This window comes from Lissotriton helveticus, chromosome 10, assembly GCF_964261635.1.
Source record: "Lissotriton helveticus chromosome 10, aLisHel1.1, whole genome shotgun sequence".
NCBI lineage: Eukaryota > Metazoa > Chordata > Amphibia > Caudata > Salamandridae > Lissotriton > Lissotriton helveticus.
In genome coordinates, this window is record NC_136071.1 from 971,242,396 (window position 1) to 971,270,389 (window position 27,994).

The 27,994-nt window shown below is 44.8% G+C and overlaps 1 protein-coding gene across 1 annotated transcript in view; it reads left to right on the forward strand.

Annotated features, from left to right (window-relative positions):
• Positions 1 to 27,994, forward strand: part of LOC144784158 (A-kinase anchor protein 9-like) — a 574,985-nt gene that overhangs the window by 316,565 nt on the left and 230,426 nt on the right. The window contains exons 8-9 of the mRNA XM_078662830.1: positions 8,206 to 8,416; positions 20,007 to 20,086. Of these exons, the coding sequence (XP_078518956.1) occupies positions 8,206 to 8,416; positions 20,007 to 20,086 (291 nt within the window). The remainder of the gene's footprint in view (positions 1 to 8,205; positions 8,417 to 20,006; positions 20,087 to 27,994) is intronic.

A 27,994-nucleotide genomic window follows, 5' to 3' on the forward strand; every position in this document is an offset into this window, starting at 1 on the left:
TGGAGCTCAGGAGTGGAGCTTCAGAGTGGGAGCTTTCAGATGGTGGAGCTTCAGAGTGGAGCTTCAGAGTGGAGCTTCAGAGTGGAGCTTCAGAGTGGAGCTTCAGAGTGGAGCTTCAGAGTGAGCTCAAGTGGAGCTTCAGAGTGGAGCTTCAGAGTGGAGCTTCAGAGTGGAGCTTCAGAGTGGAGCTTCAGAGTGGAGCTTCAGAGTGGAGCTTCAGAGTGGAGCTTCAGAGTGGAGCTTCAGAGTGCAGATTCAGAGTGGAGCTTCAGAGTGGAGCTTCAGGAGTGGAGCTTCGGAGTGGAGCTTCAGAGTGGAGCTTCAGAGTGAGCTTCGGAGTGGAGCTTCGGAGTGGAGCTTCAGAGTGGAGTGGAGCTTCAGAGTGGTGCAGAGTGGAGCTTCAGAGTGGAGCTTCAGAGTGCAGAGTGGAGCTTCAGAGTGGAGCTTCAGAGTGGAGCTTCAGAGTGGAGCTTCAGAGTGGAGCTTCAGAGTGCAGAGTGGAGCTTCAGAGTGGAGCTTCAGAGTGCAGAGTGGAGCTTCAGAGTGGAGCTTCAGAGTGCAGAGTGGAGCTTCAGAGTGGAGCTTCAGAGTGGAGCTTCAGAGTGGAGCTTCAGAGTGGAGCTTCAGAGTGCAGAGTGGAAGCTTCAGAGTGGAGCTTCAGAGTGGAGCTTCAGAGTGGAGCTTCAGAGTGGAGCTTCAGAGTGGAGCTTCAGAGTGCAGAGTGGAGCTTCAGAGTGGAGCTTCAGAGTGCAGAGTGGAGCTTCAGAGTGGAGCTTCAGAGTGCAGAGTGGGACTTAAAAGTGGAGCTTCAGAGTGGAGCTTCAGAGTGGAGCTTCAGAGTGGAGCTTCAGAGTGGAGCTTCGGAGTGCAGAGTGGAGCTTCAGAGTGGAGCTTCAGAGTGGAGCTTCAGAGTGGAGCTTCAGAGTGGAGCTTCAGAGTGGAGCTTCAGAGTGGAGCTTCAGAGTGGAGCTTCGGAGTGCAGAGTGCAGATTCGGAGTGGAGCTTCAGAGTGGAGTGGAGCTTCAGAGTGGAGCTTCAGAGTGGAGCTTCAGAGTGGAGAGTGGAGATTCAGAGTGGAGATTCAGAGTGGAGAGTGGAGCTTCAGAGTGGAGCTTCAGAGTGGAGCTTCAGAGTGGAGCTTCAGAGTGGAGCTTCAGAGTGGAGCTTCAGAGTGGAGCTTCAGAGTGGAGATTCAGAGTGCAGATTCAGAGTGCAGATTCAGAGTGCAGATTCGGAGTGGAGCTTCGGAGTGGAGCTGAGCTTCAGAGTGGAGCTTCAGAGTGCAGAGTGGAGCACTCTACAGCACCCCGCACTCTACAGCGCCCCGCGCTCTACAGCGCCCCACGCACTACAGCGCCCCGCAGCGCCCTGCACTCTACAGCGCCCCGGGCTCGACAGCGCCCCGCGCTCTACAACGCCCCGTGCTCTACAGCGCCCCACACTCTACAGCGCCCCGCACTCTACAGCGCCCCGCACTCTACAGCGCCCCGCACTCTACAGCGCCCCGCATTCTACAGCGCCCCGCATTCTACAGCGCCCCGCACTCGACAGCGCTCTACAGCGCCCCGCACTCTACAGCGCCCCGCACTCTACAGCGCCCCGCACTCTACAGCGCCCCGCACTCTACAGCGCTCCGCACTCTACACCGCGCTCTACAGCGCACTGCACTCTACAGCGCCCGCACCGCAGCCTACAGCGCACCACAGCGCCCCATACTCTACAGCGCCCCGCACTCTACAGGGCAACGCGCTCTACAGCGCAACACACTCTACAGCGCAACGCACTCTACAGCACTCTACAGCGCCCCGCACTCTACATCGCCCTGCACTCTACAGCGCCCTGCAGCGCCCCGCATTCTACAGCGCCCCGCACTCTACAGCGCCCCGCACTCGACAGCGCCCCGCACTCTACAGCGCCCCGCACTCTACAGCGCACCGCACTCTACAGCGCCCCGCACTCTACAGCGCCCCGCACTCTACAGCGCCCCGCAGCGCCCTGCACTCTACAGCGCCCCGGGCTCGACAGCGCCCCGCACTCTACAGCGCCCCGCAGCGCCCCGCAGCGCCCCGCACTCTACAGCGCCCCGCACTCTACAGCGCCCCGCACTCTACAGCGCCCCGCACTCTACAGCGCCCCGCACTCTACAGCGCCTCGCACTCGACAGCGCCCCGCATTCTACAGCGCCCCGCACTCGACAGCGCTCTACAGCGCCCCGCACTCTACAGCGCCCCGCACTCTACAGCGCCCCGCACTCTACAGCACCCCGCACTCTACAGCGCTCCACACTCTACAGCGCTCCGCACTCTACACCGTGCTCTACAGCGCACTGCACTCTACAGCGCCCGCAGCGCACCGCAGCGCACTCTACAGCGCACCGCAGCGCCCCATACTCTACAGCGCCCCGCACTCTACAGCGCAACGCGCTCTACAGCGCAACGCGCTCTACAGCGCAATGCACTCTACAGCACTCTACAGCGCCCCGCACTCTACAGCGCCCCACGCTCTGCAGCGCCCTGCACTCTACAGCGCCCCACAGCGCCCGCACTCTACAGCGCACCGCACTCTACAGCGCACCGCACTCTACAGCGCACCGCACTCTACAGCGCACTCTACAGCGCACCGCACTCTACAGCGCACTCTACAGCGCCCCGCACTCTACAGCGCCCCGCACTCTACAGCGCCCCGCACTCTACAGCGCCCCACACTCTACAGCGCCCCACACTCTACAGCGCCCCACACTCTACAGCGCCCCACACTCTACAGCGCCCCGCACTCTACAGCGCCCCGCACTCTACAGCGCCCCGCACTCTACAGCGCCCGCACTCTACAGCGCCTCGCACTCTACAGCGCCACGCACTCTACAGCGCCCCGCACTCTACAGCGCCACGCACTCTACAGCGCCACACACTCCACAGCGCCACGCACTGCGCCCCGCACTCTACAGCGCCCCGCACTCTACAGCGCCCGCACTCTACAGCGCCCCGCATTCTACAGCGCCACGCACTCCACAGCGCCACGCAGCGCCCTGCACTCTACAGCGCCCCGCAGCGCCCTGCACTCTACAGCGCCCCGCAGCGCCCTGCACTCTACAGCGCCCCGCACTCTACAGCGCCCCGCACTCTACAGCGCCCCGCACTCTACAGCGCCCCGCACTCTACAGCGCCCCGCAGCTCACCGCACTCTACAGCGCACCGCAGCGCCCCATACTCTACAGCGCCCCGCACTCTACAGCGCCCTGCGCTCTACAGCGCACACACTCTACAGCGCACCACGCTCTCAGCGCCCCGCAGCGCCATGCACTCTACAGCGCCCCGCGCTCTACAGCGCCCCGCAGCGCCCCGCACTCTACAGCGCCACGCACTCTACAGCGCCCCGCACTCTACAGCGCCCCGCACTCTACAGCGCCCCGCACTCTACAGCGCACTCTACAGCGCCCTGCACTCTACAGCGCCCCGCACTCTACAGCGCCCCGCAGTGCCCCGCACTCTACAGCGCCCCGCACTCTACAGCGCACCGCAGCGTCCCGCACTCTACAGTGCAACGCAGCGCCCCGCACTCTACAGCGCCCCGCACTCTACAGCGCCCCGCGCGCAGAAACTTTTACAAATAATAGAAATCCCACCATCGACAGTAGTCAATTTATCCACGAAAGTATTGACAAGGGATGAGGAATCTGTCCTCAATCTAGGTTTAAAATGTGTTCCCAGTCAGCAAACATACAAGGCAGCTCCAATAATATCCTATTGGCGAGCTAGTCCTGACAATAGTGAAGAACGAAATTAGCAGTATTTCACTATCATGACATGTAATACATACCTACACATGTCCCACCTTTAACATACACTGCACCCTGCCCCTGGGAGTGTCTTGGGCCTACCTTAGGGGTGTCCAACATGTAGTAAAAGGGAGGCTTAGGGCCTGGCAAGAGACTGCACTTGCCAGGTCGACTTGGCAGTTTAAAACTGTACTCAAAGGCACTGCAATGGTAGGCTGGAGACACGTTTACAGGGGTGCTTATATGGTTGGCACAATCACTGCTGCAGGCGCACTAGATGCATTTGATTTACAGGCCTTGGGCACACACAGTGCACTTTACTAGGGACTTACCAGTAAATCAAATATGCAAATTATGGAGAACCCAGCAGAATTAAAAATGACAGAGGTAGCATTTGCACTTGAGCACTGATTAGCAGTGGTAAAGTGTACGGAGTACATAAAACAGCAAAAAAGAAGTCCAGCATAACATCAAAAATACAGGTGGTAGAGCAAAAAGACAGAGGAAAACACGTCAAGGATGCCAGGTCTTGCAACTGCTTAGAGATCTTTGAGTGATGACAGGTCACATTGCCTCTCTCTCATCGTCTCATGACCCCAAAAGACAGAGGTCAGTCGCAGGTGTCTAGGGATAATTGGTGCACCTGAGCCCACTACAAGAGAGCGCTTCGATCCACGAGAATCCACTGCAATAATCAATCTAAATTACACCGCGCTGTGTTTGTTTACACTTCCTCTCTCGGGTGGGTTCTTTTCAGATGTGATCCCATTTGTAGCTCAGCAGACAGCAGCTTACCCTGACAGAGCAAGAGAAGGATGATCCGCACTCTGCTGCTTTTGGTCCAGCTCTCTCATTTATGTGTATTTTGTTGCCTGCGAGTGTTGTTTTTGTTATCACAGGAGAGGGGCTTGGCCTGATTCTACTCCCCACTACGAGCAAGGAGCCACGTGAATATCACCTGTGTATGTCCATTACGAAGTGATGCTAGAACACGTTTTATTTTAAAAATGGATTAGGCCCCAGAAGGTGTTCAAACAATTTCGAGGCATGGTGCTCATCTTCTCAGCATGAGAAGGATGAAATGCTGAGCCGAACTTGCTTTGATTCCAAACTAGTGGCCATTAGGTTGCAGTTGCATCATTGTAACAGGTGCATCAACCAACTGAGCTAGCTTGAAAAATTCCGGAGTGCAAACATACTAGATTAATAATGTAAGGTTCCTTTTGTAACACCTGCTTAGGACAGCTGCTAATCACCAAACATCTGATGCAGAGACACGCATTTTTTCCTTGACTGAAGCAACTATAACGATGATGCATATGTCATAAGTACATAGAAAGCTCACGAAAGTAAGCATGTGATGCTGAACATTTAAAAACATGATGGAATAACAATCTAGTATTTTAGCTATTCATCTTAACAAGACCAATGCATCACCGTTACGTTGGCTGATAAAAGCGCATTTTATTTACAGTAGTCTAAAAGAGCAAAACTGCAGGAAAATGACCACTATACAAAATAAAAATAGCACTACTCTGCGCGCCGCCACTCCCGTGCACCATTTTAATTATGAAGACCCGGCCCGGCTCCAGTGCGTACCACTACCAACTATTTAATTAATTTTAAAAAGGCTCAGGCCAGGCCGGTAGGGCGTGCGCACCACGGCACCATAATTAATGTTTATAGGCCGGGGCCCGTTACCATCCGTCCCTGGCGTGCGTTGCGCACTGTAACTATTATAATATAGGCTTGCCTGCTTGCTTGCTTCAGCAGCAGCCGAGGGCAAATGGAGCAGGCGAGGAAGCAACAGGGGTTGGGGGGCTGGTTGAGTGCAAGGGCGAACCCAATATGGAGGGAAGCGGCACACAGGCAAGAACAGAGAGCAACACTGAGTGCGGCCCCGGGAGCAAAGAAGTACAGAAGCGAGAAAGCATGTTCTATAGGAGGGACAAACACGAGTGACAAGTTGGGACATAAATAAGAAGCAGGCAAATGCGCGACAGGAAAGCAACTAATTAGTGCACGCAGCAGGCCTGGAGGCAGGCAGCCAGCAGCAGCCCTGCCCCGCCGGTCGGTGACGGAGACGGAGTGACAGACTCTGAGTGACTTACTTTGGTCTTCGGACTCGGATTCGGAAATCGGACAGGGCAGCTCAGCGTGGGCGGGCCTGGCCGCCTGGCTGCTTTGTCTTGGACTTGGAAGGCAGTTAAGTTCGTAGTTTTCGTTGTTCTTCTCTTGTCTTCTTCTTTGGCTATGCGCGCCGCCTGCCGCGCCCCATATGCCACGCACAGGGGCTTACTGCTTATTGGCCCGCATGATGTTGTGCGTGCCCTGGGGCTGCCTGGCATTGCTCACCACCACTCAGCAGCAGCCAGCCCTGCTGCCCACGCCCCCCACGCACGCGGCACGCGCATACGCGGCGGCGGAAGTGCGGAACGGAAAGTGAAAGAAAAGGATAAAGGCCTGTCCCGCGTCCCGCCGCCATTTCATAGAATCAGGCGGGCTTAGACTAAGATAACAAAAAGTGCCTTACACACTGTGTAAGGCACGGTTTGTTATCATTGTCACTTTTGCCTCATGTAATGTAACGTTTGCCTTTGTATTTTGTTCACTAGTAATGTTCTCATGTATCAGTTCTGTTTCTATTGTGAATTCGCTCTGACACCTTCGGGTGAAGTCCGCACATCCCTTCTTACTCGGCTTGCTTAGCTGGCAGAATGGTGTTGCAGCGTTGGCTAGGAGTTTATTATAGTTGAGCTTTTTTCTTTCAGTCAAACAATAAAGTAACATTCATACAACCTAAATTCAGGATGCTGCCACCCTGCCAATGTTTTAGTCATCTCTCTTTTTAAAGTCGGGAACATTCTGTTAAAACAGCTGTTTAGGATGTAAGGTATTACTTCTCACGAAACACACTGATTTTTGATAATGTCCTGAATGCAGCAAGGACCGTCTGAATCAATGTAAAGAATTGCAGTGTTCCTAATGTTCTATATGCGATTTGCCTTCAACTAGTAATTACCATTGGATCATTGTGTGCTGTCTCACTCTTAATGCCTGTTTAAAAAGAGTGCTCTTTATGCTGGACCCAAGTATGTTGCTATTTAAACAACACCAGCGATCAATGCACGCTTCCACCACACGCACACAGAACCAGACGTCGGTGCACGCTTTCACCAGGCGCACACACACACCACCAACCGTCAGTGCACACTTTCACCAGGCACACCCCATCAGCCGTCAATGCACGCTTTCACCGGGCACACACGCCACTAGCTGGCAGTGCACACTTCCACCAGGCACACACACCATTAGCCATCAGTGCACATTTTCTACAAGCACACACACACCACCAGCCATCAGTGCACGCATCAATGGTTAGCACATCCACAATTAACTATTGTAGCAATCGCAGTATGGCGCACTTTACTTCTAAACATGTCAGTGCACGCTTTTCCACCATGCACACACACCATCAGCCATCAGTGCACACTTTCAACAGGCACACACACACCACTAGCCATCAGTACATGGTTTCATCAGGCATACCCACCACCGGCCGTCAGTACACACTTTCAACAGGCACAGACACCATAAGTCATCAGTGCACGCTTTCACCAGGCACAAACACCACCAGCCGTCAGTGCACGCTTTCACCGGGCACAAACACCAACAGCCGCCAGTGCACCCTTTCACCAGGCACAAACACCAACAGCCGTCAGTGCACGCTTTCACCGGGCACAAACACCACCAGCCACCAGTGCACCCTTTCACCAGGCACAAACACCACCAGCCGTCAGTGCACACTTTCACCAGGCACAGACGCCATAAGTTGTTCGTGCACGCTTTCACCGGGCACAAACACCACCATCCGTCAGTGCACGCTTTCACCGGGCACAAACACCACCAGCCAATACAGAGTTTGGAAAAGAATTCATGCAACACATTGTCATATACAATGCCAATAACTCAAACTTGAATGCTGCGAGACCTATTGCATTGCAAATGCTTGTTTATATGTTCCTTGCACAAAATAGCTGTAATTAAAATTCAGCTGTAATAAATTGAAATTCACTAGTAGCTGTGTACATGTCAGGGAGTGCCTTGTTTTGGTTTTTGCTCACCCTCCACTGTCTAAATTTCAGCCACTCTTGAGCCTTGTTAGCCTTCACTAATGTGTTTCTTTTAAAATATGCCTGCTTGCTCTGCTCATTTCCTTTCTAACCTTCTGTTAAGGGTCTATATGAAATGAGAATCTACTGCTCTTTTATTGAATCTGTACCAAAAAACGTTGACTTAGTATCTTTCATACCACACTTACGCAGGCTTGGTAAAATGCCTATTGTTGATCTAGGTCCATTATGTGTCTCTATAGCCAGAAGTGTATTTCCAAGTATACATTATTAAACCATAGTTGTTTTCACGGCTAGGCGGATGTAATGTTGCTGATGGAGGCCCAGCGCATTAGTCTTACACAAATTCATTCTGCTCATCTGGAAGTGGTTTGTGAAAACCTGAGAACAGAGAAAGAAGAAGCTCTGAGAGAAGTTAGGAACAATTTGATCAGAAGCAGCGAAGAAGAGAAAGAGCTTCGAGCACTGCACCAGAAAGAACTACAAAACTTGCTACGACAGCATTCAGGTAAGATGTTCCTATGACTTTTGAGAGTGTGTGTGTGTATATATATTTATTTATTTATTTATATATTTATAAAGTGTGTGTGTATATATGTATGTGTGCGTATATATGTATGTGTGCGTATATATGTGTATGTGCATATATATTTGTATGTGTATATATGTGTGCACATGTACGTGTGTGCGTGTATATATATATATATGTGTGTGTGTGCGTGTATCTATATGTGTGTGCGTGTATGTATATATATGTGTGTTCGTTCGTGTGTGTGTGCATGCGTGAATGTATATATGGGTGTCCATATATATACGCATACACACATGTATATAAGCACACACACGTGTGTGTGCGTATGTGTGTGCGTGTATATATATATATAAATGTGTGCGTATATATATAAATGTGTGTGTGTGCTTTTGTGTGTGCGCGTGTATGTGTGTGTATGTATATGTGTGTGCGTGTATGTGTATATATATATATGTGTGTGAGTATGTATATATGTATGTGTGCATGTAGGTATATGTGTGCGTGTGTGTGTATATATATATATATATATATATATATATATATATATAGTGTGTGTATGTATATATATATAGTGTGTGTATGTATATATATATAGTGTGTGTATGTGTATATATATAGTGTGTGTATGTATAGATATAGTGTGTGTATGTATAGATATAGTGTGTGTATGTATATATATAGTGTGTGTATGTATATATATATATATAGTGTGTGTATGTGTATATATAGTGTGTGTATGTATATATATATATAGTGTGTGTATGTATATATAGTGTGTGTATGTATATATATATATAGTGTGTGTATGTATATATGTGTATGTGTGTATATATGTGTATGTGTATATATATATGTGTGTATGTATGTGTATATATATGTGTGTATGTATGTGTATATATATGTGTATGTATGTGTATATATATGTGTGTGTATGTATATACATGTGTGTATGTATATGTGTGTGGGTATGTATATATATAGGTGCATGTGTATATATATATATATGTATATGTGTGTATGTTTATATATAGATATGTGTGGGTGTATATGTGTGTGCATATGTAGATGTATATATATGTGTGTGTGTGTATATGTAGATGTGTGTGTATATATATATATATATGTGTAGTCTTATTTAATTTTTCTTGCATATTCCTGGATCTACAAGACATAATTGGTTGAATTTTTTAACTTTGACTATGCAATTAATACTGAACTGATGATGGCAAATGATACAATGTATTTTACATGAATTTACATGCCTTACATTTGGAATTTACATATTGTTTTACCGTGAATCAACCTTATGCTATCATTCACCACTCCAAGATGTCTGCTAAACTCATGTACCAGTCCTACCTCAGTTTTGGTGTAATTTTTCAATTTTGAACTTTATTTAAATGCCGGTTTGTGTTTATGGTGTGTTACACGTGAACAAGGCTGTTTAGCTGAAACGCGTTGTGTAATTAAAACTGCAACATTTACCATCGGGTCCTTGCCTTTTTCCTGAGAGCGCATTATGAACTTTGTATCCTTGGATATATATAGGTGTGTGTATGTATATATATATATGTGTGTATGTATCTATGTATATATATGTGTGTATGTATCTATATATATACACACACACACACATATATATGCTCGTAGCATGTTTTCCTGTAGGTACACATACGCTGCATACTCGTGCCATCTAGTTGGGCTTAGACGTTTGCAAGTTTTGTTTCTTCAATTAAAGTCTTTCGAGGCACAAAATGCACTGTGACTCCTTCCTTAGTTGGCAATGCACATGCACACTGACTCCATTTTAGAGTGTTATGGAACAGATGACATTCTGATACTGTCCCTGGGGCCACACCAAATACCTTCTGGTCGGATAACCATGAACTGTGCAGCCTCTGCATCGCCCCTGACCACTTTGACACTACATGCAAGGCCTGCATCCCCTTCCACTTATAACAAATCCCTTGGATATTAACGAGAAAGAAGGTAGGCTCACCAGAACATGCAGCTGTAATCCTCTGATGACAGCCCCAACATCGGCCACCTTCCAAAAAGTGGATCTGCTTGTGGATATGCATGTCCTCCATGAAAAAGTCTGTTCCCTTGTGGTAATACTCTGTTAGGTGAAGAAAACCTTCCAGTTCCTATCAATGTTGAAGGGCATGTTCGGATCATCACCAGACACCTTCAAGGTGCCCGTCAAGGCCAGGGTAATAACACCACGGGTAGCGAAAAAGTACAAACCTTCTAACGACTCGGCCCACATCAGAAATCCTGTTTTACCTGACTCCCTTGTGTGTCCACACGTAATGCAAGCAGACTTTCCTTCAGGCCAAGTGCGATTCTCCCTCTCTCGATAAGTTGAGAGAGAGGCTGGACACTGCAGGTAAAAGGGTAGCAGTAGGGGCCACTACCCACTGGAGGATATCCAGCTCCGTTGGCCTCCTTTCCTGCTATGAACGGGCTCGGTGGGATGAGATTGAAGGGTTAGTAAAGCATCTCCTGGAGAAATACAAAAAGAGAAGGGAGGAAATGGGCAAGGAGGGAAAATAATATTCAGTGCCACCATCGGCTTTGTCCTCAACGTGGCCAACAGTGCATCTAGGGCAGTCAACACCAGTGTTGTCTTCAGATGCCATACCTCACTGCATTTCAGGCTTCAAGCTGGAGGTCCAGCAACATTTGCTTAACCTGCCCTTTGAAGGAGAGCATATTTGGCCTACAGGTTGATCTGATGTTAGAGAAAATCCAGACAGACACCGACACTGCTAAAGCCTTGGGTGCTCTTCAATCTCAATCACCTTGGGGCTCCTTTCGCAGCCAATTATACAGGACAGGCTCTAAAGGCACTGCCCTCTCTTTCAGATCACACAACTTTGGGGAAAGATAGCAGGATTGACTCCCTCTGGCAAGAAATAAAATTAGACTAGTGGATGTTAGCGGTGCTTGGCCACTGCTACTGCCTACAAGTTCTCACACCCACTCCCAACATCCCATTCCGCACCCACACCTTTAGAGGAGACCAGAGGAAGAGGTACAAGCCAAGCGCTCCTCCAAAAATGGTCCATATAGCCATTGCACCGACTCCAGCGGAGCAATAGGTCTACTCTACTTCCTCATCTCCAAGAGGGATGACTCCCTAAGGCCCATCTTGGTCCTCAGGGATATTCACGTTTACCCCTTCCCCAGCTATTGGCTGATCGAGATTTCAAACAAGCAATATGCTTATTGGAAACCAAAGCTACCATTTCACTCCTACACGGCCTTAATTTATTTCACAATTAATGTAACCAAATCCCACTTGCAAACCCTTCAAATCCATCTCTTTCTATGAGCAATGCTTAACATCAAACCCACATGGTGCCAACCTTCCAGCATCTCTTCTCTCTTTTTCAGCCAATGTATGCGCTTGCTGGTCATGATGGTTTCCTGTATCACCATAGTATCCCAAGCCTGTCTCCACATTTGCACCTCAGCATTGCTGCTCAGCTGAGTAGTAACAAGCGAATGGTCAATGGAAAGATCTAGTGTTGGTAAGTCCTGGAGGCCATTTCTCTCTAAAGTGGTGAAACAGCAACAACCTGCTGCAGGGCAGTCCCTTCCTAGGCCCATTCTGCAAGTCACCATCACATCGGATGCCTCTCAAGCAGGCTGGGAGGCACATCTCTACCAAATGACGATACAAACAGTGTGAACCCCTCATCACCAGGGGCACCGAATCAATTACCTAGAGCTCCTTGTTATACATCTCCCACTCCTACCCCTCATCCAGTGCAAGGTAGCACTAATCAAAACAGACAACACAACTGTATTGTACTACCTACAGAAACACAGTGTTACACACTTTTTCCACTGGCATTACTGACGCAGAAGATGTGATATTGGGCAGTCTGCCACTGCATTTATCTCATGGCAGAATACATCCCAGGTGCCCTGGTGTGAACAATAACATGACAGACCTGATCAGCAGGTCTAATTGACAAGTCCAGGAGTGGGAACTCCATCAGCCAGTCTTACACCACTATTTTCAACTTTGGGGCATACCACACATATACGTGTTCACCATCCAACAACGCAAAATGCTCAAATTTCCCTTCCAGCTACCCACTCACACAGTGCATGGGCAATGCACTATTGATGAACCGGTTAGGGATCTTTGCTTAAGCATTTACACCTCTCCTGCTCCTTTCAGACTTTCAGCCTTGTAGCCCCTACCTGGGCGAGATAGCCCTAGTACTCTACACTCCGCGAAATGTCATTCCCTCCCTACAATAAGTTCTCCAATGGGCTGGACATCACACCAGGAGTCAGGCCAAATCAGACATCCAAACCTCAAGCAGCTCAATTTATTGATCTGGCGCCTGAACTGCTAGATTTTGGCTACCTACTTCTCCTAAAAGAATACATGGATATCTCACCGAATTCCCACAGGTCTACCGCATTAGCCTGCTGTGCAACAAAGTAATAGAGATTGCCCATTATTGCATCTCTAAACATCTGGATCCCCTGAAACCTATTGTCCAGGATATTTTCTGCTGCTTGCTTCACCTGCAAAAGTCTTGCCTGCAATTGCATATGGCTCTATTTAACAGCCATAGCAGCTTACAGGCAAAACAGGGAATATTTCTCCTTTTTCCGCATACAAGTAGTTAGTCTATATGGAGGGCCTCAAGAGGAACATTCCCCTTTAGAGTTTCCCCTGCTCCGGTTTTGAACCTTAATATATTTCTCACTAGACTCATGGGACCAACTTTGGAGCTTTCTTGTCCTCTACCGTACCTTTCCTGGAAGGTAGTTTTTTTTTTTTGTCATAACCTCTCTCAGAACTAACGCGAAGTTCCTTTCCAAAGTGGCTTCTCCTTTTCACCTCAATCAAACCATAGAGCTCTCACTCTTTATCCCTCAGCCAAACCCAGTAACAGAAAAATCCCTTCACACTTAAGATGTCAAATGGGCTCTCATGTGTTACATTGACAGGTCCAAGCCCTTTCGTGAAGCTGACTATTTGTTTAAAATGTAAATGCCAGTATTTGTAAAGCGCACAGCTACCTCCGACGGAGGTGTCACGTCCCTGGGGGCCATCGGGAAGATTACGCAAGCTATTGCCCAGAGTCACATGGTGCTGGGCTAACCTGCCAGCGGAGCCGGGGATCGAACCGTGAACCCTGTGGTCCAGAGTCAGGCACCCTGGCCGCTTCGCCACACCTCTTCCACCTTATAGCCTTTGCCAAAACTCACAAGTGCAAGCTCGTATCCAATCAGGCTTCCCCCAGGTGGTTAGTTAAATGCATCCAAATTTGCTACTATAAAGCCAAAAGAGCCTTACCTGTTACCCCTAGGGTGATCTCTATGTTCTAAAAAGCAGCAACCAGAGGAACATTTTATTACCTGACATGTACAAAGCAGCTCCCTGTTCAACTCCACGCATATTTATTAAACAATATTGTGTGAATATTCTACCCAGACAACAGGCAATAGTTAGCTAAACAGTCCTCTGGTCTCTCTTTCAGACATATGCATCATAGACACGCTAGCAATTATTTATAGGGGGTATTGCTCTACAGACTGTGCAGAGCATGGTTAGCTGCAGCAACACGCGTTCCGAATGAAAAATGTTACGTATCGTGTAAGCGTCTGTTCTTAGCGTGTACTGCTGTAGACTCGCATGCACACACCCACTTCCATGAACCTTATAGCTCTGATCACAGATCTCATCCTTTACTAATTAACCTCCTTTACCAATGCACATGTCCTCCCTATGTTCTTTAATCATCACTCTGTACTACTCTAACTTGCTGTGCGAACAACATTCAGAACATGCAGTCGGTGCCCATGCGCTTTGCAACTAAGGGAGGAGCCACAGTGCATTTTGTGACACAAAAAACGTCCTTTGAAGAAAAAATACCCTAAAAAAGCAAAAACTACTTACAAACATCTGAACCCAACACTAGATCGTAGGAGTATGCAGCGCATGTGAATCCAATGCAAACTAATGCTTACAGGGAAAGCATACATATATGTTACTGCTTAGTATGGGCCTATGTTGCCATCAGGGTTGTTGGTGAAATTTACAAAATGGTTTTGAACCCCTAATGTAGAACCATACTTCCATGTTACTAGTTATTTTTTTTGTACATTACATTATTCATTTTAGCTCTATTTACAAAGATTTAGAGTGTTTGAGTCATCCGTTTAGTATTTGGCGTGCACGACACTGCAGATGTGTGCCAGTGTTTTGATAAATGTATATTTTTTAGCAAATTATGTTTTACTATTTAAAATGTCTTATGCAGCAGTTTGTATTATTATAAATCAAATTTTTAATGCAAAGCACATTGTAAGTAAATTAAAACATGGATTCTAAAACGTGCTTTACTTTAGACTAGGTTTAACAATGCATATACAAAGAAAGGAAATAAAGTGCAATGTGGGACAGTGTAAATTTTTGCTGTCAGGGTTCTGCTTTTGGAATTTTATTTTCACATTCTGTTGGGATTCATTGGTAAATGTTTGCATTAAGAATGTACCTGCAATGGTGAGCTTGTCAGGTGCACTGTCATTGTGAAAGCGTTTTTACCAGCACAGAGAGAAATGCTATAAGTGTTTTATTGCCTGAGGGAAGCTACATCTTGCAAATTAATTCACCACTGTGAACCCCCTGGCAAACATTCGACAAAAAGTTATTTAAAAAATAGTGTGTGCATATATAAATGCATGAGTGTGAAGTTATAGTTAAGTGTTGTAATATCAAAACAAATGTTTTAAAAACAATGACATTCACCAGTCATAGTTTACTAAGCTAACTATAACTTGTGCCCCTGCCATGCTCTGTTTATAACCACACATATTACATCGCTCGTGACATGATAAATTACATAATTGATATCATCGCTGATTACATCGTTAAAGCTACTTCTCCTTAAATAGTAACAGCATAGTACTGGAGACAAGTCTCTATCAGTATGGTAAAAGTTATGTGGTGCACACATCAGCTGCCAGTGAGGTTTTAAGCTCAAGCCGTGTTTTATTAAATGAAGATCGAGACTGAGTGCAACTAGTGTGAGTTGTATTCGTACGTTTCAAATGGGTTGTAACTTAATTCAAAGACCTATTACTAAAATGTGAGAAAAACTAAAGCTTCTTCTTCAAAATACATTAATCTCCTGTGGGCATTTGAGTACATGCTGAAGTGAAGAGTTGTCCTGTAGTGCCATCAATATGTTTCTAATGGAAATTTATACAGTGGGGATGTTTATTTCCCAAAATTAACAAAAAATTCTGAAATGTGAAATAATGTAAAATCTAGAACGTGGCTGACTCAGATGGTTCACATCGCAGTATGTTTGTAAGCATTCCTAAAATGGTGTACACTGTTCTGCTTATATCAGTAATGTGTTGTAATATATATTTTTACATACTACTGAAAGGTAGTCTATAGGACCTCGTAGTGCATGACTTATAATTGTCCAATGTATTTAAGTGAAGAAGTAGACTTGAAATTTGAAGTCAGATTAGGTATTTAACCACACAGACCATTAAGATAAATAATAATTGGGCTTTATTTTGGAATGGTAGTCAAGGTTTGATAAGTTGCTAATGTCAATGTCTATAGAGCCATTATATTTCTCACGCACCACCATTGTGAAAACACGGAGTATCTAGTTATTGTGAGTGATTTTAAATGCATAACTGCTTGTTGCGGAAGGATACACCCATATGTACTACAGATTGGTATGGATTATTAGGTCTACATGAATAACAACACGTTCTGAAATACCACCCGGTGGCCATCGAATCTTGGTTCTCTACCGACTCCTGTAGGGAAGGCAAGAAATGTGGGCGTAATTTTTCACAGCATATTAACTTCATTGAACATTCAAATCAGATGACCTCTTCCTGTTTTTTCATGTTGAAAATTATTTTAAAAAAACCTACCATTTCTGCCATTTGAGCAGAGAAAAACAGTGATCAAAAATTGATATCTGTTGCCTCTCAAGCACGTCTCCTCAACAAACTTCAGACTCTTCAAAACGCAGCAGCCAGAATCCTGCTAAATCTTCCCAAGTTCTGCTTGGTTTCTAACTCTTATTAGGGAACTTCACTGGCTTCCCATGCGGGCACGCATCCAGTTCAAAGCGCTTTGTTGGGTCCACAAGAGATGACATCAAGTCGGCCCGTTTTTGCAGGAAATTTTTAAATGGTATTTCCCCTCCTGTACTTCATGGTCCAGTACCGCAAACAAAGTACAGGTCCCCACACAGAAAAAACACCCCTGAGGTGGCAGAAGTTTTTTTCTACTCTGCTGCAAAATAGTGAAATTTGTTACCTAAACATCTACGATTTCAGTCCAATCTTCTGAAATTCAGGAAAGATTTAAAAACTTGGCTTTTTAAATCCGCTGCCTAATTCCTCTTCACAGGTTTTGATTGTCATTTCCGTGGTCATCGCGATCTCTGACCGTCTTATTGTGCCTTGGATTCCGAGACACTAGCGCCAAGATGTCCTATTAGTATTAGAGCGCTTTACAAAACCCCATAATATAACATAGCCCTGCTGAAAATCTTTCAGTCTGAAATGCTTAGAGCAAACTGTCATGTGTAGAATGATGTCACTAAAGATGAGACCAGTGATGTCCTCAATTATGTAATTTGAGGTTTCATCAATGAAGTCATTTAACAAGTCATGAGTGATGTAATTTATGTAATATGTGAGGTCATATGGTGTGGTGCAAGTTCTAGTTAACTCAGTAAACTATAACTGGAGAAAGTTTGTTTTTATATTATCAGTACACTTAACTATAACATCGCTTTAACCTTTGATTTTTTTTCAGTGACTTGCTAGAGTTTTTTAAATGGCATGCTAAAATCTTGCCTCATTACCTCAGTATTATGTGACTTTAACTGTTTTTTTCATTTAATTTGTTTCATTTTCGCCCTGCTCCCAAACATCTGCTAGTGGTCAAAACCCTGTTGTCGGCCAACCCTCTACCTCCATAGACTCCCAACCCACATTTTCGAACGTTTTTTTCGTTGTACTGCAAAGTACTCTAGGACAATACAAACTTCTATTTTTAAACCTTGCATGGTTCCGCAGTACTCCCTAAGGACCACAAATGAGGGCCGTGCTGGTTCTCACATGACTCCAGCTGGACCTCACGGGGAGGCTTCGCTCAGCCCAACACAAGGGCCAGGGTGTCAGGGTACCCTAGACTGCTCCCTTGTATGTTGTTTTCTAAGGATCATAGGACATGGAAATCGAGTCCTGAAATGGCAAGGGTAAAAGTTTTCTTCCGTGTCATCTTGAAAGTCGTATTTTGGTCAAAGTTCCAATTTTAGTGTTGTGGAAAAAAATCCACAGCAGAGCGGAAGCATCATGAAAGGTGTCCAACCCCAGTGACGTGCCTGGTACACTACGAGTCATGAACATTGAGGTGACAAAATAGCTAATTTAGCATGGGTATGATTGTGATTTTACTAAAAAGTGTGATTACCCTGTCAACATTTTGTATTCCGAAGTAGGCACAACTTTCCCAAACATTTGAAAACACAAGGTAAAACCATCAAGGCTATGGTTGGAGGAAGGCTTTTGTAGGATGCATGAGCTGCTGCTGCAAAGACTTCCCGAAAATCATGCCCTGCAGCTAACCCCCGTTGTCCGCAGACAGATGCCTAGTGCAGCACAGAACGGGTATGGTGACAGGTGCAGTACATTGTTAATAAAAAGAAAAACTTGAAATTCCTTTAAAAAACATAAAGGTTAGTTATGGTTCAATGAACACATACTGAATAAGACCTGAAATTCTCCAGTTATGTGGTGAATGCATGATCCACACCTAACTCATGCCACCAGCCCTGCTTATTACACGTCCCTACCAAAGGCACAGGAGAAAAGGCCGTCTACAAAGAGCAAATCGTACTCCACCATTTTCAAATGAAGCACTAAACTTTGTGGGGGGGAGAAAGATGAATTATGTAATGATGAACATAAAATACATTTTCCTGGACCTGCATGAGTCGTTCAGAAGGTTTGGGGTAGGTGAAACTAAGAAGGTGAAGCAGTAGAGGTATTCAGAACTTCTGAGGGTCGAGGAGTTAACATGTTAGTCCTCAGGAGCTGTTCTTGGCTTAATGTTTTAGTTTTGTTCTTTAGCAGTAGGTGCAGAGGTCAAAGAACCATGTTGTACTAAAATTAGGGGGCAATAGCTCCCTATGTGAATGCACATCCATATTAAATGTGTATTCTAAAAGAGCCTGTTACTTCAAATGTGATTGTGTTTGTTCCGGCACATCGTCAAATGAGTGAGTTTGGCGGAGATCACCGACAGGGAACTGGAGCCGGCTATGGGACCCTGCCTCTTACATTGGTTCCCCCACATGGCGAAAAATAAGATTACAAGCAAATTCCTAGATATGGGTCTGTTATTAGCTAAACGGGATATCAATATGCATTGGAAGGCAAAGAGGGGCCCAAATGTTAAAAGATGGGAGAAGAAATTAATCAAATGGGCGGAGTGTGAAGGAATAGTTCGGCTGCAGTTTGCAAAACGAACGGGAAGTGAGAGGGCATTGGAGGCAGCGAGGGCTTAGGAAACATTGGTGGTGCTGCTGAAGATCCCAGACAATGATAGCAACAGGGATCCCATGGTTGAAGCGCGTGGTGAGGCAGGTTAGATAGCATACCCCTGTGCACTATATGAAATGGCGGAACCAGACACGGAGCACAAAGCGTCCCCATCCATTCAGGGTTCGATCCCAAAGCTCTACTTTAGTTACATTTGCAAAGCTAAACTGCAGTAACCCCAATCCGTAAATCAAAATACTGATTGTCTGTGACACGCCTGGCAGGAGGTATGGGTGGGGGGAAGCTTTAGAAGGATAGAACTGTTTTAGGATACAGGGTTCTAACGACATGCGCAGGAAATGTTTGTTGATTTGTACAAGATACTTAAGTTATGGGTGGGGCGGTGAATTCTACATGCAGCCAAGCTACTATACGTCTATTACATGCAGTGCCCATTTCGCTAATTGCATTAAGTGTACTTTGGCATGGATCATTTCATAGAATGTACCTGTTCAGTCATGTAAAACTAAATAAAATTTGTTTAAAAAAAAAAATCATCAAATGAGTAAGGCTATGAAATTCTTAGGGAAAATATTAAATAGCATATACGGTTAAATGTAGTGATAAAACATGCAAATTAGAAAGTCTAATGAATCCAACCCTGTTCATCACTACACGTGCCTGTACAGTAGGCGGGGAAAACCATATGGAAAAACAGTTGATGCCTGTAAATGTATGGGAAGTGTGAGAATCTGGACAGCTGAATATGTCAGCCACCCACTCATGCATAAAGTAAAGCAAGGTACACAAGCACGAACAATTGTTTTACATTTTCTAAAAATGAACAATCGAGCATTTTAGAGGAGTTCTAAAATTAATTTATTAATGGCGTTATTTCTTGATCTAGGATCATTATAGTTTGCTCCACCAAAATTGATGAAAAATCGGAAAATGGGAAAGGCGTTGCTCATTTTATATACGTACCGCTTTTTTGTTTTGCCAGATGACGAACCCCGGTTTTCTGAAATGCTGATGAAAGGACTAACCAAAGCTGTTACAGAAGAATGTGCAGTGCTCACCCAGGTAAAATATAAATAAGGAGGTATTGGAATTGATTTTTGTTTTATTTGTACATTAGGGGTTATTAAACAACCTTTCAAGTATAAAGCGTTAATTTGTATACTATTTACCTTGACTTCATAGTTTTCGCTTTCGCTGTTCTTTTGTACTATAGTAACGCCACTTTGCATTCAGTCTTTAGTTATTTATTGCTGTTGTGTCACTACTTGTCCCTCCCTTTATTTCTAGTCTTGCCATGTCTTATCTTTGGGCAGTGAGTGGGGTTCTGAAGTACCAGTGACAATAAATTGAATGTGTCTTCTTTATGGAAGCCGTTACACATGCCAGAATAGTTACTTACAAATGAAGTACATGTTCATAAATTTTGTTGCTATATTCTCATGTATTAAAACGACCCCATTGCCTGGCACTGTTGAATACTCTTGTTTGTCTTTTAAATCCATTGTTTCTATATAGACTTTAACTGTGAGAGGCTGCTCAATTACCGCCTTGATAAACAGCACAGGGGAAGAAGAAACAGGGCATAGATATAGAAGGCACAGAAAGAGACTGACTGCACAAATAGGTTGTGTGCATTTTGTAATGTCTATTTTTGCATGTGTTCGCACATTAAGACCAAACATTTTCTTTTTTCAACCAATACAATTTGAGACGGATAGAGATTTGTATGTGGTGGTACTTTGAGAAAAAATTGTGCGTAGCTCTAGTTTCTGGGTATGTAAAGTAACAGTGTAATCTTAGCTCCATTTTGTTTTTTAGTTTTTTTGACTCAGAACAAAAACCGTAGTGTAACTGTCCAATAGGCTTAGTCATTCGCAAAAAGAGGTGCGTCACCTTTGACATTTTTGTACGTATTCCCCCTGTTTTTGTATTGCTTTATTGTGTCTAGATCTGCCGGCACTTATGCATTCTGGTCATTGAAGGCTGAGAAACAGTAAATGTTGTCTTACCTCTAAACATGATAAATGGGCTAATCTCAGTTGGTTTATTTTTGTGTTTAGCTAAAGCTGCAGTAAACATGTAAAACATGCACAATTGACATAGGTAAAATGCCACATGTGGGTTGCAACGTAGACTGACACCACCCACATGAGCCACCATAAAAGCATGACTTTAGGGGTGCCACTGCTTTCCTGAACTGCATTAGGCCGGATACTGATGTTCTTACATGCCCTCGTTAGCCTTTCCGACATGCTTAAAAGTCTAATGCGATCATTGGTTAAGTCACGTATTAATAATACTGTTAAGTCCACAAAGCTAAACCGGATAAAATATGGAGGTATTTTTTTTGCAGTTATATGATTTAAATGTGTTATTTTATTTCATAGGGTGGACTTGCCTTTACTTTCTGTAAAGGCCTGCTTTCAAATACAAAAGCCATACTTTATTTGGCTCGCATATAGCTCAAAAATCCATCTGTTCAGCATTTTCACATTTCTCGAAATTCTAATTCATTGGTGAAAATACATTTTTTGATAAAAATGTTCCAAATATATTTTTGATATTTCCCAATTACTGAAGATAGGCTCCTTTTAGTACATAAGGGCCTTTGGGAACAGTTAGCCTCCTGGCTAACCTCCAGCAGAAAGATAGTAGGGTTGAGGAGTAGGGGTTGTGGTTGTGGTGGCTTACACATCATACCCAAATCTCATAGCAGCATGTTTATATTAATGAGGTCTCTGATGTGATCTTGCCCTTGATTCTGGCTTTTCCCTTTACCAGACTGACTCCTGTAACCCCAGGAGGTACCCCTAGACTGAACGAGTCTAAGTGGGTGTTTTGTTGGTAGGGTGAGGAAGGGTTTATTTTTTGGTCAGTCCCTGGAAGGACTTCACCAATGTCACCCAGACACCGATCTCACTCTCCAGGAATACATCGCCAAGCAAACTAGAAGAGCAGGGCGCCAGCTCTCTCTACTACAGAAAGTGAAACCGTTCCTCCCAGAAAGTGACTTTGGAACTGTTGTCTGTGAACCTGGATGGTGGACCTGGATGGTGGCAAGGCCCTGTTTCACGGTCTACCAGACTGTACACTGCCCATCCACCACCCCTTCTTTAATGTTATCTTACATAGAGCAGTACATTTCATCATTGGCCTGAAAAAAATACTATCACAGCACTTCTACACTGATAATAGTCTCCTGGATGCTCTTGACTGACTGCACCACTTAACAAGCATTTGGAATGCAATTGGTCTCTCATTTAGGAGAGTTTGAGCTATTAGCAATGCAATAGCTTAAACTCTCGCAAATGTGAGACCTATTACGTTGCAAATTACTAGCGCCCATGTGGCGTTTTCACATTCATGAAGGCAGTAGTCCTTTCTTTAGACAAGCCACGTCTAAAGAAACGGGCAAGTCCGACATTAAAATGAAACAGCGGCATGGGGGCTTTGACAAAATAAAGCATCTGTTTGTCAAGTTGACAAACAGATTTTATTTTGGAAAAGGGCACATGTCGCGTTTTCACATTAATGTCAGCCGCTCACCTTTCTTAAGACGCGGTTTGTGTTTAAAAAGAAAAAGGGGGGGCGCGGCCTCTATGAATGTGAAAGCGCCGTAAGGCCCTAGTAAACAAAATAAATAAGCGTGGCGCTATACATAAAGCAGACCGAGCTGCTAAAAAAAATACATTTTAAAATAGCGGCCGCTATAGTTAAAGCGGAACACCATTATTAAATAAAATAAAAGTGGGCGGCGTGCTGCGAGGTAGTGTGTGGAATAGGGCAAATCATTAAATAAAATAAGGCTCAAAGACCGTGTAAAAAGACAAGTAAAAGGTTCAGTCAAATTCAAATTCAAAAAGCTTTATTCGATATTCAGAGATGAATTCATAAAAGCATACAAGTTTAAAAAAAAGACATACAATCACAAAGTATCACAGAAGTGCAAAAGATTAAAATCATTGTTATTAGAGAGCGAGCAAGTCCGGTTTGATGACAACAAGTACTTTAAAAGCTATATAAATACTAATGTGTACAAGAATAAAGTGCTTTACATAGAGTTTCTAAACCTCATCAATAGTTTTAAAAAACTAGATCTAGCGTGAGCCACAGAATCGTTTTCCAGCTGTTGCAATCTGACATAGGCTATTCTGCAAGAGCGGTGGCCCCACGCTTTAAGGATTGGTTTCAAAATGATCCTCCGTGGAACAACATAAAATTTACAAAATAAAATACAATGCAAATTTGATTGGGGAGATAAATCATCACAGGGGCAGGTAGGCAAATCCCTCAACCAATTATTACAAGATGGAAAAGTAATAATACGGAAGAAAGTTCCAAACCTGAACCGTGTTAATAACATTCTTGAGTAACAGGTTAGATCACTTACGAGGTACAATTGGGGCCCTGGATTAATAGTGATTTCCTGAAAGGCCAAAACTGTATTTTTAAGTTTTTTCTGTGGACCATCTTTTGTTGGCTAGATGGTTCATAGCCAATTGTTTCAATGATTTTCTAGCAATCATTTCCATACTAGATGGTCTGGAGAAAAACTCACGGAGGCCAAGCTCGGTCATCAGAGCTTGCACGTGGGACAACCATTTGATGTTTCTGACACCGTCCAGGGTAAGGCAGTCAGAGATTAATTTGCGGTTAAAAGCTGTCTCCGGAGTAGCCCTCACCTTATGCCATAAAAGTATAGGTGCAATTTTTATGGTGTCAGAAATAAAAGGCAAACCTTTTTCAATATGGGTGAGGTAATTTGCTGAGGATTTAGGGGTCCCCAACAGATATCTGAGATATTGATTTTCAATTAATTGAATAGGTGTTATATTTTCAATACCCCAGATACCTGATCCATAGATGGCCGTGGATATACCTTTTGCCTGATATATTGTAATTAGTTCCTTGACGGGTCTACCGCCAAGTTTTGCCGCAAAATTATGCAGTGCACCAACCGCCCTCGAAAAGGCTAATTTTCTCGCTTTGACTGCTGTGTGCCAAGTGCATTTCCTATCAAAGGATATTCCAAGATAGGGAAAGTGATCAGTAGTCTCTATCCTCCTGTCCTCAAGGTATATGGGACAGGGTGCTTTCTTGGTACCATGCCCACAAGCCATAGTATATGTTTTGATAGTGTTGACTTTTAACCCCTTATCTTTCATATAGGTATTACATTTTGTGACGCCCTCTGAAGACCCAGCCTGGTTTGCGACATGATAGCCGCATCGTCAGCGTATAAGAGTATGGGGACAGGGTGGCCCTGAGATGAAGGGTAGTCATAGGAAAAACCCTTAAGGTGGTCGCCGATGGAGTTTATATATAGCATAAATAGCAGGGGTGCAAGGATGCACCCCTGTCTGACTCTCCTCTTGATGGAAAATTTGGACGAGCACTCACCTTGCTTACCAAAGCGCACCCTGGCCCCAGCACCCCTATATAATTCCTTGATGAAATTTAAAATTGTTTCATCAATGCCCAGGTCGGATAGTGTGGACCAAAGTTGGTTGTGGTCCACGCAATCGAAAGCAGAGCTCAGGTCGATAAAAGTGATAAAAAGGTTCCCTTTTCTGGCCTGGGTGTACTTAGAAATTAAAAGATACAAATTTAAGCTCTGCTCTATTGTTCCCATGCCGGTACGGAATCCATACTGGAGGTTAGATATGATGTTTCCTTCCTCGGCCCACAGTTGGATTTGCTTTAGAATAATGCGACCGGCCACCTTCATTAGGGCGTCTAGAAGGGAAATAGGCCGATAACAGGTTGGATCTTGTCTGTTGCCCTTTTTAAAAATCGGGACCACTATGGCCTCAGTCCAAGTTGGTATTAGCCCAACCGAGTTTGCGCTGTTCATAACGTTAGTTAAAAGTGGGGCCCAGAGGTCGATTTCATATTTGAAAACATCAGTTGGTATGCCATCCGGGCCTGGCGCCTTACCCGAAGGGCTCTCCCTTATTGCCATTTTAATCTCATCACACGTAAAGGAAATTCCCAAAGGGAAAACTCCCTTTCAAGCACTTCCTGTATTTCCGGACGTAGTAGTAGGGGCGGAAGGTACTAGTATGGCAGAAGTTTTGTTATCATAGAGATGTTCGAAATGAGTGACCCAACCTTCACCATTTATAGCAATATCTATCACCGCTGTGTTATTTTTGTCACGGAAAATAGAGGCATTAACCACCTTCCAGAATGAGGTTGAATCCCTATTTTTGGAGGCAGTAATTAAGGCCTGCCATGCTTCTTGTTTCAGTAATTTCTCCCTGTTTTTCATTGCTAGACGGTAAGAATGTCTAGCTTCTCGAATCTCAGACAGGGATCTAGGTATGGCATGGAGGGCCTTTTTTAAGGTTTTTAAGGCAGTGGTGCAATTATGATCGAACCAACCAGTTTGGCGGTTCGAATCTGGGCGATGGTATCTAGTCAATAGTTGTTTTAAGGTTAATTGGATTTTAGAAAAAGAGTCCAAAATTGTGAAAGGGTCTTCACTGGGGGAGAGACAGGTGTATATTTCCTTCCTCATTTTCGATAATAGGTTTATCAATAGGCCCACAGGGTCAACCATTTCCATTTAAGGGTATTACCGCTTTTGCGCGCAAGAGTGATCGGTTGTTGGTTAGAGGTACTATTTTCCCTCCGGGACCGCTCTGGTTCTGCCTTTTTTATGGAGAAGGAAATTTGGTAGTGGTCTCCATAAATAACATCTAGCGTCTTCCATGAAGTTATTAAATGGGCATACGTTCTAGAAGAGAGGGTAAAGTCAATTATAGAATTGCACCCTCTGCCGTGATAGGTTGGCTGGAACTGTATTATTGGCGAGCATAACTCATTTATGTATGTAAGATTAAAATAAAACAACAGATTATTCAAGTTATCACCCTGCCTAGAATGGGCAAAGTGACTCGGATTATCGTCAGTAGGGTTTCCGAGGCCGCACAAGCCCTTCGGGCCGTCCTGACAAATGCCAGGAAAGACTCCCCACCTATCCTTTCCTTTATAGAGGAAACATCACAAAACTAATTATTTATAACTCTATCCAAGTTATCAGTGGACACGTTATTATAAAAGGTAATTAAAATCATGTTGGCGGAAATACCCCATCTGAGAATTAAAATCTGATAATTTTCAGTCAAAAAATGTTTTAAAACAGTAAGCCCGCTCACAGTACTGAGGTATATACATAAACCCCCACTGTTTCTACCATGAGAGGTTGGTAAAGCTGGTGAGTGAAAGGTCTGATACCCCAGTAAGTGGACAGGATCTATGGCCCAGGTTTCCTGTAAACACAAGATGGTGTATTTATCAACCAAGTCCCGCCAGGACTGTTGACCAAGTTTATTCACCAGGCCTGCCACGTTCCAGGACAAAACTGAGTGGGACAGAGTAAAAGGATTTAGTTCCTTAGGTATCGCAATATCTCTGATTTCCTCTTCCCTAAGAGTGGGAGGCGGTGTGGTGTGTAAAAAATCCAGCTGTGCCCTGGCGTCCGCTGATCGTGTAGTTTGTTCCCCCTGAAGGATGGAAAGAAGCCTTCCTGTATCAGTAGGTTCGGTGGATTCACCGGATGCAATAATATTACTAGGTCTGTCAAGAGACCCATTTTGATGTTCGAGGATCCCAGGAGAAAGAGCTAATTTCTGGGGCCCCTGTGTAACCGTCGGCTGTCAATCCAAGTCATCTAGACTTGACAGAGGTTCAACTGGGTTACATAGTGGAATATTCCATCGCCCGTTGTAATTTATATGTTGGTGCCTGCTAAAATGAGGGAAGGGGGGCCTGTGGGTACGATTGGATGGGAAAAGTGAGGGAAGTTTAGTGATGAGGGGTCTCGATGTTAAATTTTGAGTGTTGCAACTGGGGGATTGTGAGATATTGGAACTTTCGGGAATCGATGAAAAATTTAGGAGAGTCAGCAGAGCTTTAGGATAGAAATAGCTCAAATCACGGGGTGAGATGCCACCTTCACCTCTACCCGGGAACCAATCAGTCATATGAGTAACAACTCTATGATCCCTAAAGTTAATTATCACGACATCCCGCCCGATATCTTTTGGTCAGGGACACACCCAGTTTCGTCGTCTGACAGACACTATGTCTCCGTTTATATTTGATGGCAAAGGTCTGTTAGTACACAGCCAATGTATGACTTTGTTTTTAAGGTTGGCATGGGGTTCTATCCTACCTTCGGCCAAACCTGGGACTCCGGTCAGAATGATGACATGATTTGCTGCTTCTGGGGGTAAATCTATGTAGTGTCCACTGTTAATTTGGGCCGTGTGCAATGGGGGTGCCTTCGTTGATACTGTATTTTTAGTGCTAGAGATGTTTGAAGGTCCTCTTAAAGTTTTCTCTCTGGGTGGCTGTCGGGGCGGCTCCGAGCTGACAGGGGCAGTCTGGGCAAGCCCTGGTTTTATTGAGGGGCGTTCCCGTGGGACTTAGTTGGTCTCGATGAAGGACACTGGGATGCAGTTTGGTTTTTCTGAGTAATAAGTTGTTTTAAAGCCTCTTCATTTGAATGGGAGGCTTCCAATAAGTGAGTCATTTGATCTCCCAGCCTCTTAACTCTCTCTATAAGAGGTAGCAAGAGGGATTTTAGGAGGTGTTCCATAACCTCCATTAATCCTTCTAAGGAAGAGCCCTCGGGGAGTAGGTTTTTAGGACCAGGTAATGTATCCCTCATAGCTTGCTTCTTGGTTAAATCTGTGGATGGTCTAAATATTTTTGCACATTTACCTACATGTGTGTCCCCACCCCTCTTACGTTTTGACGTAACCCCCTGTTCGCGGTGTGGGAGATTTTCCTTCGGTTGGTGGTTAAGGCCAGTTTTATTGCCTGGTGTTGGCAAAGGGGGATAATCCTCCCTTGATGAATTAAATGAGTGATCAAGATTTATTGTAGTAATAGAATCCACCTGTGAAGGTTGTGTTACAACTGGGCTATCTTGAAGGAGTAAGGGGATCCCTGGATCTTCCA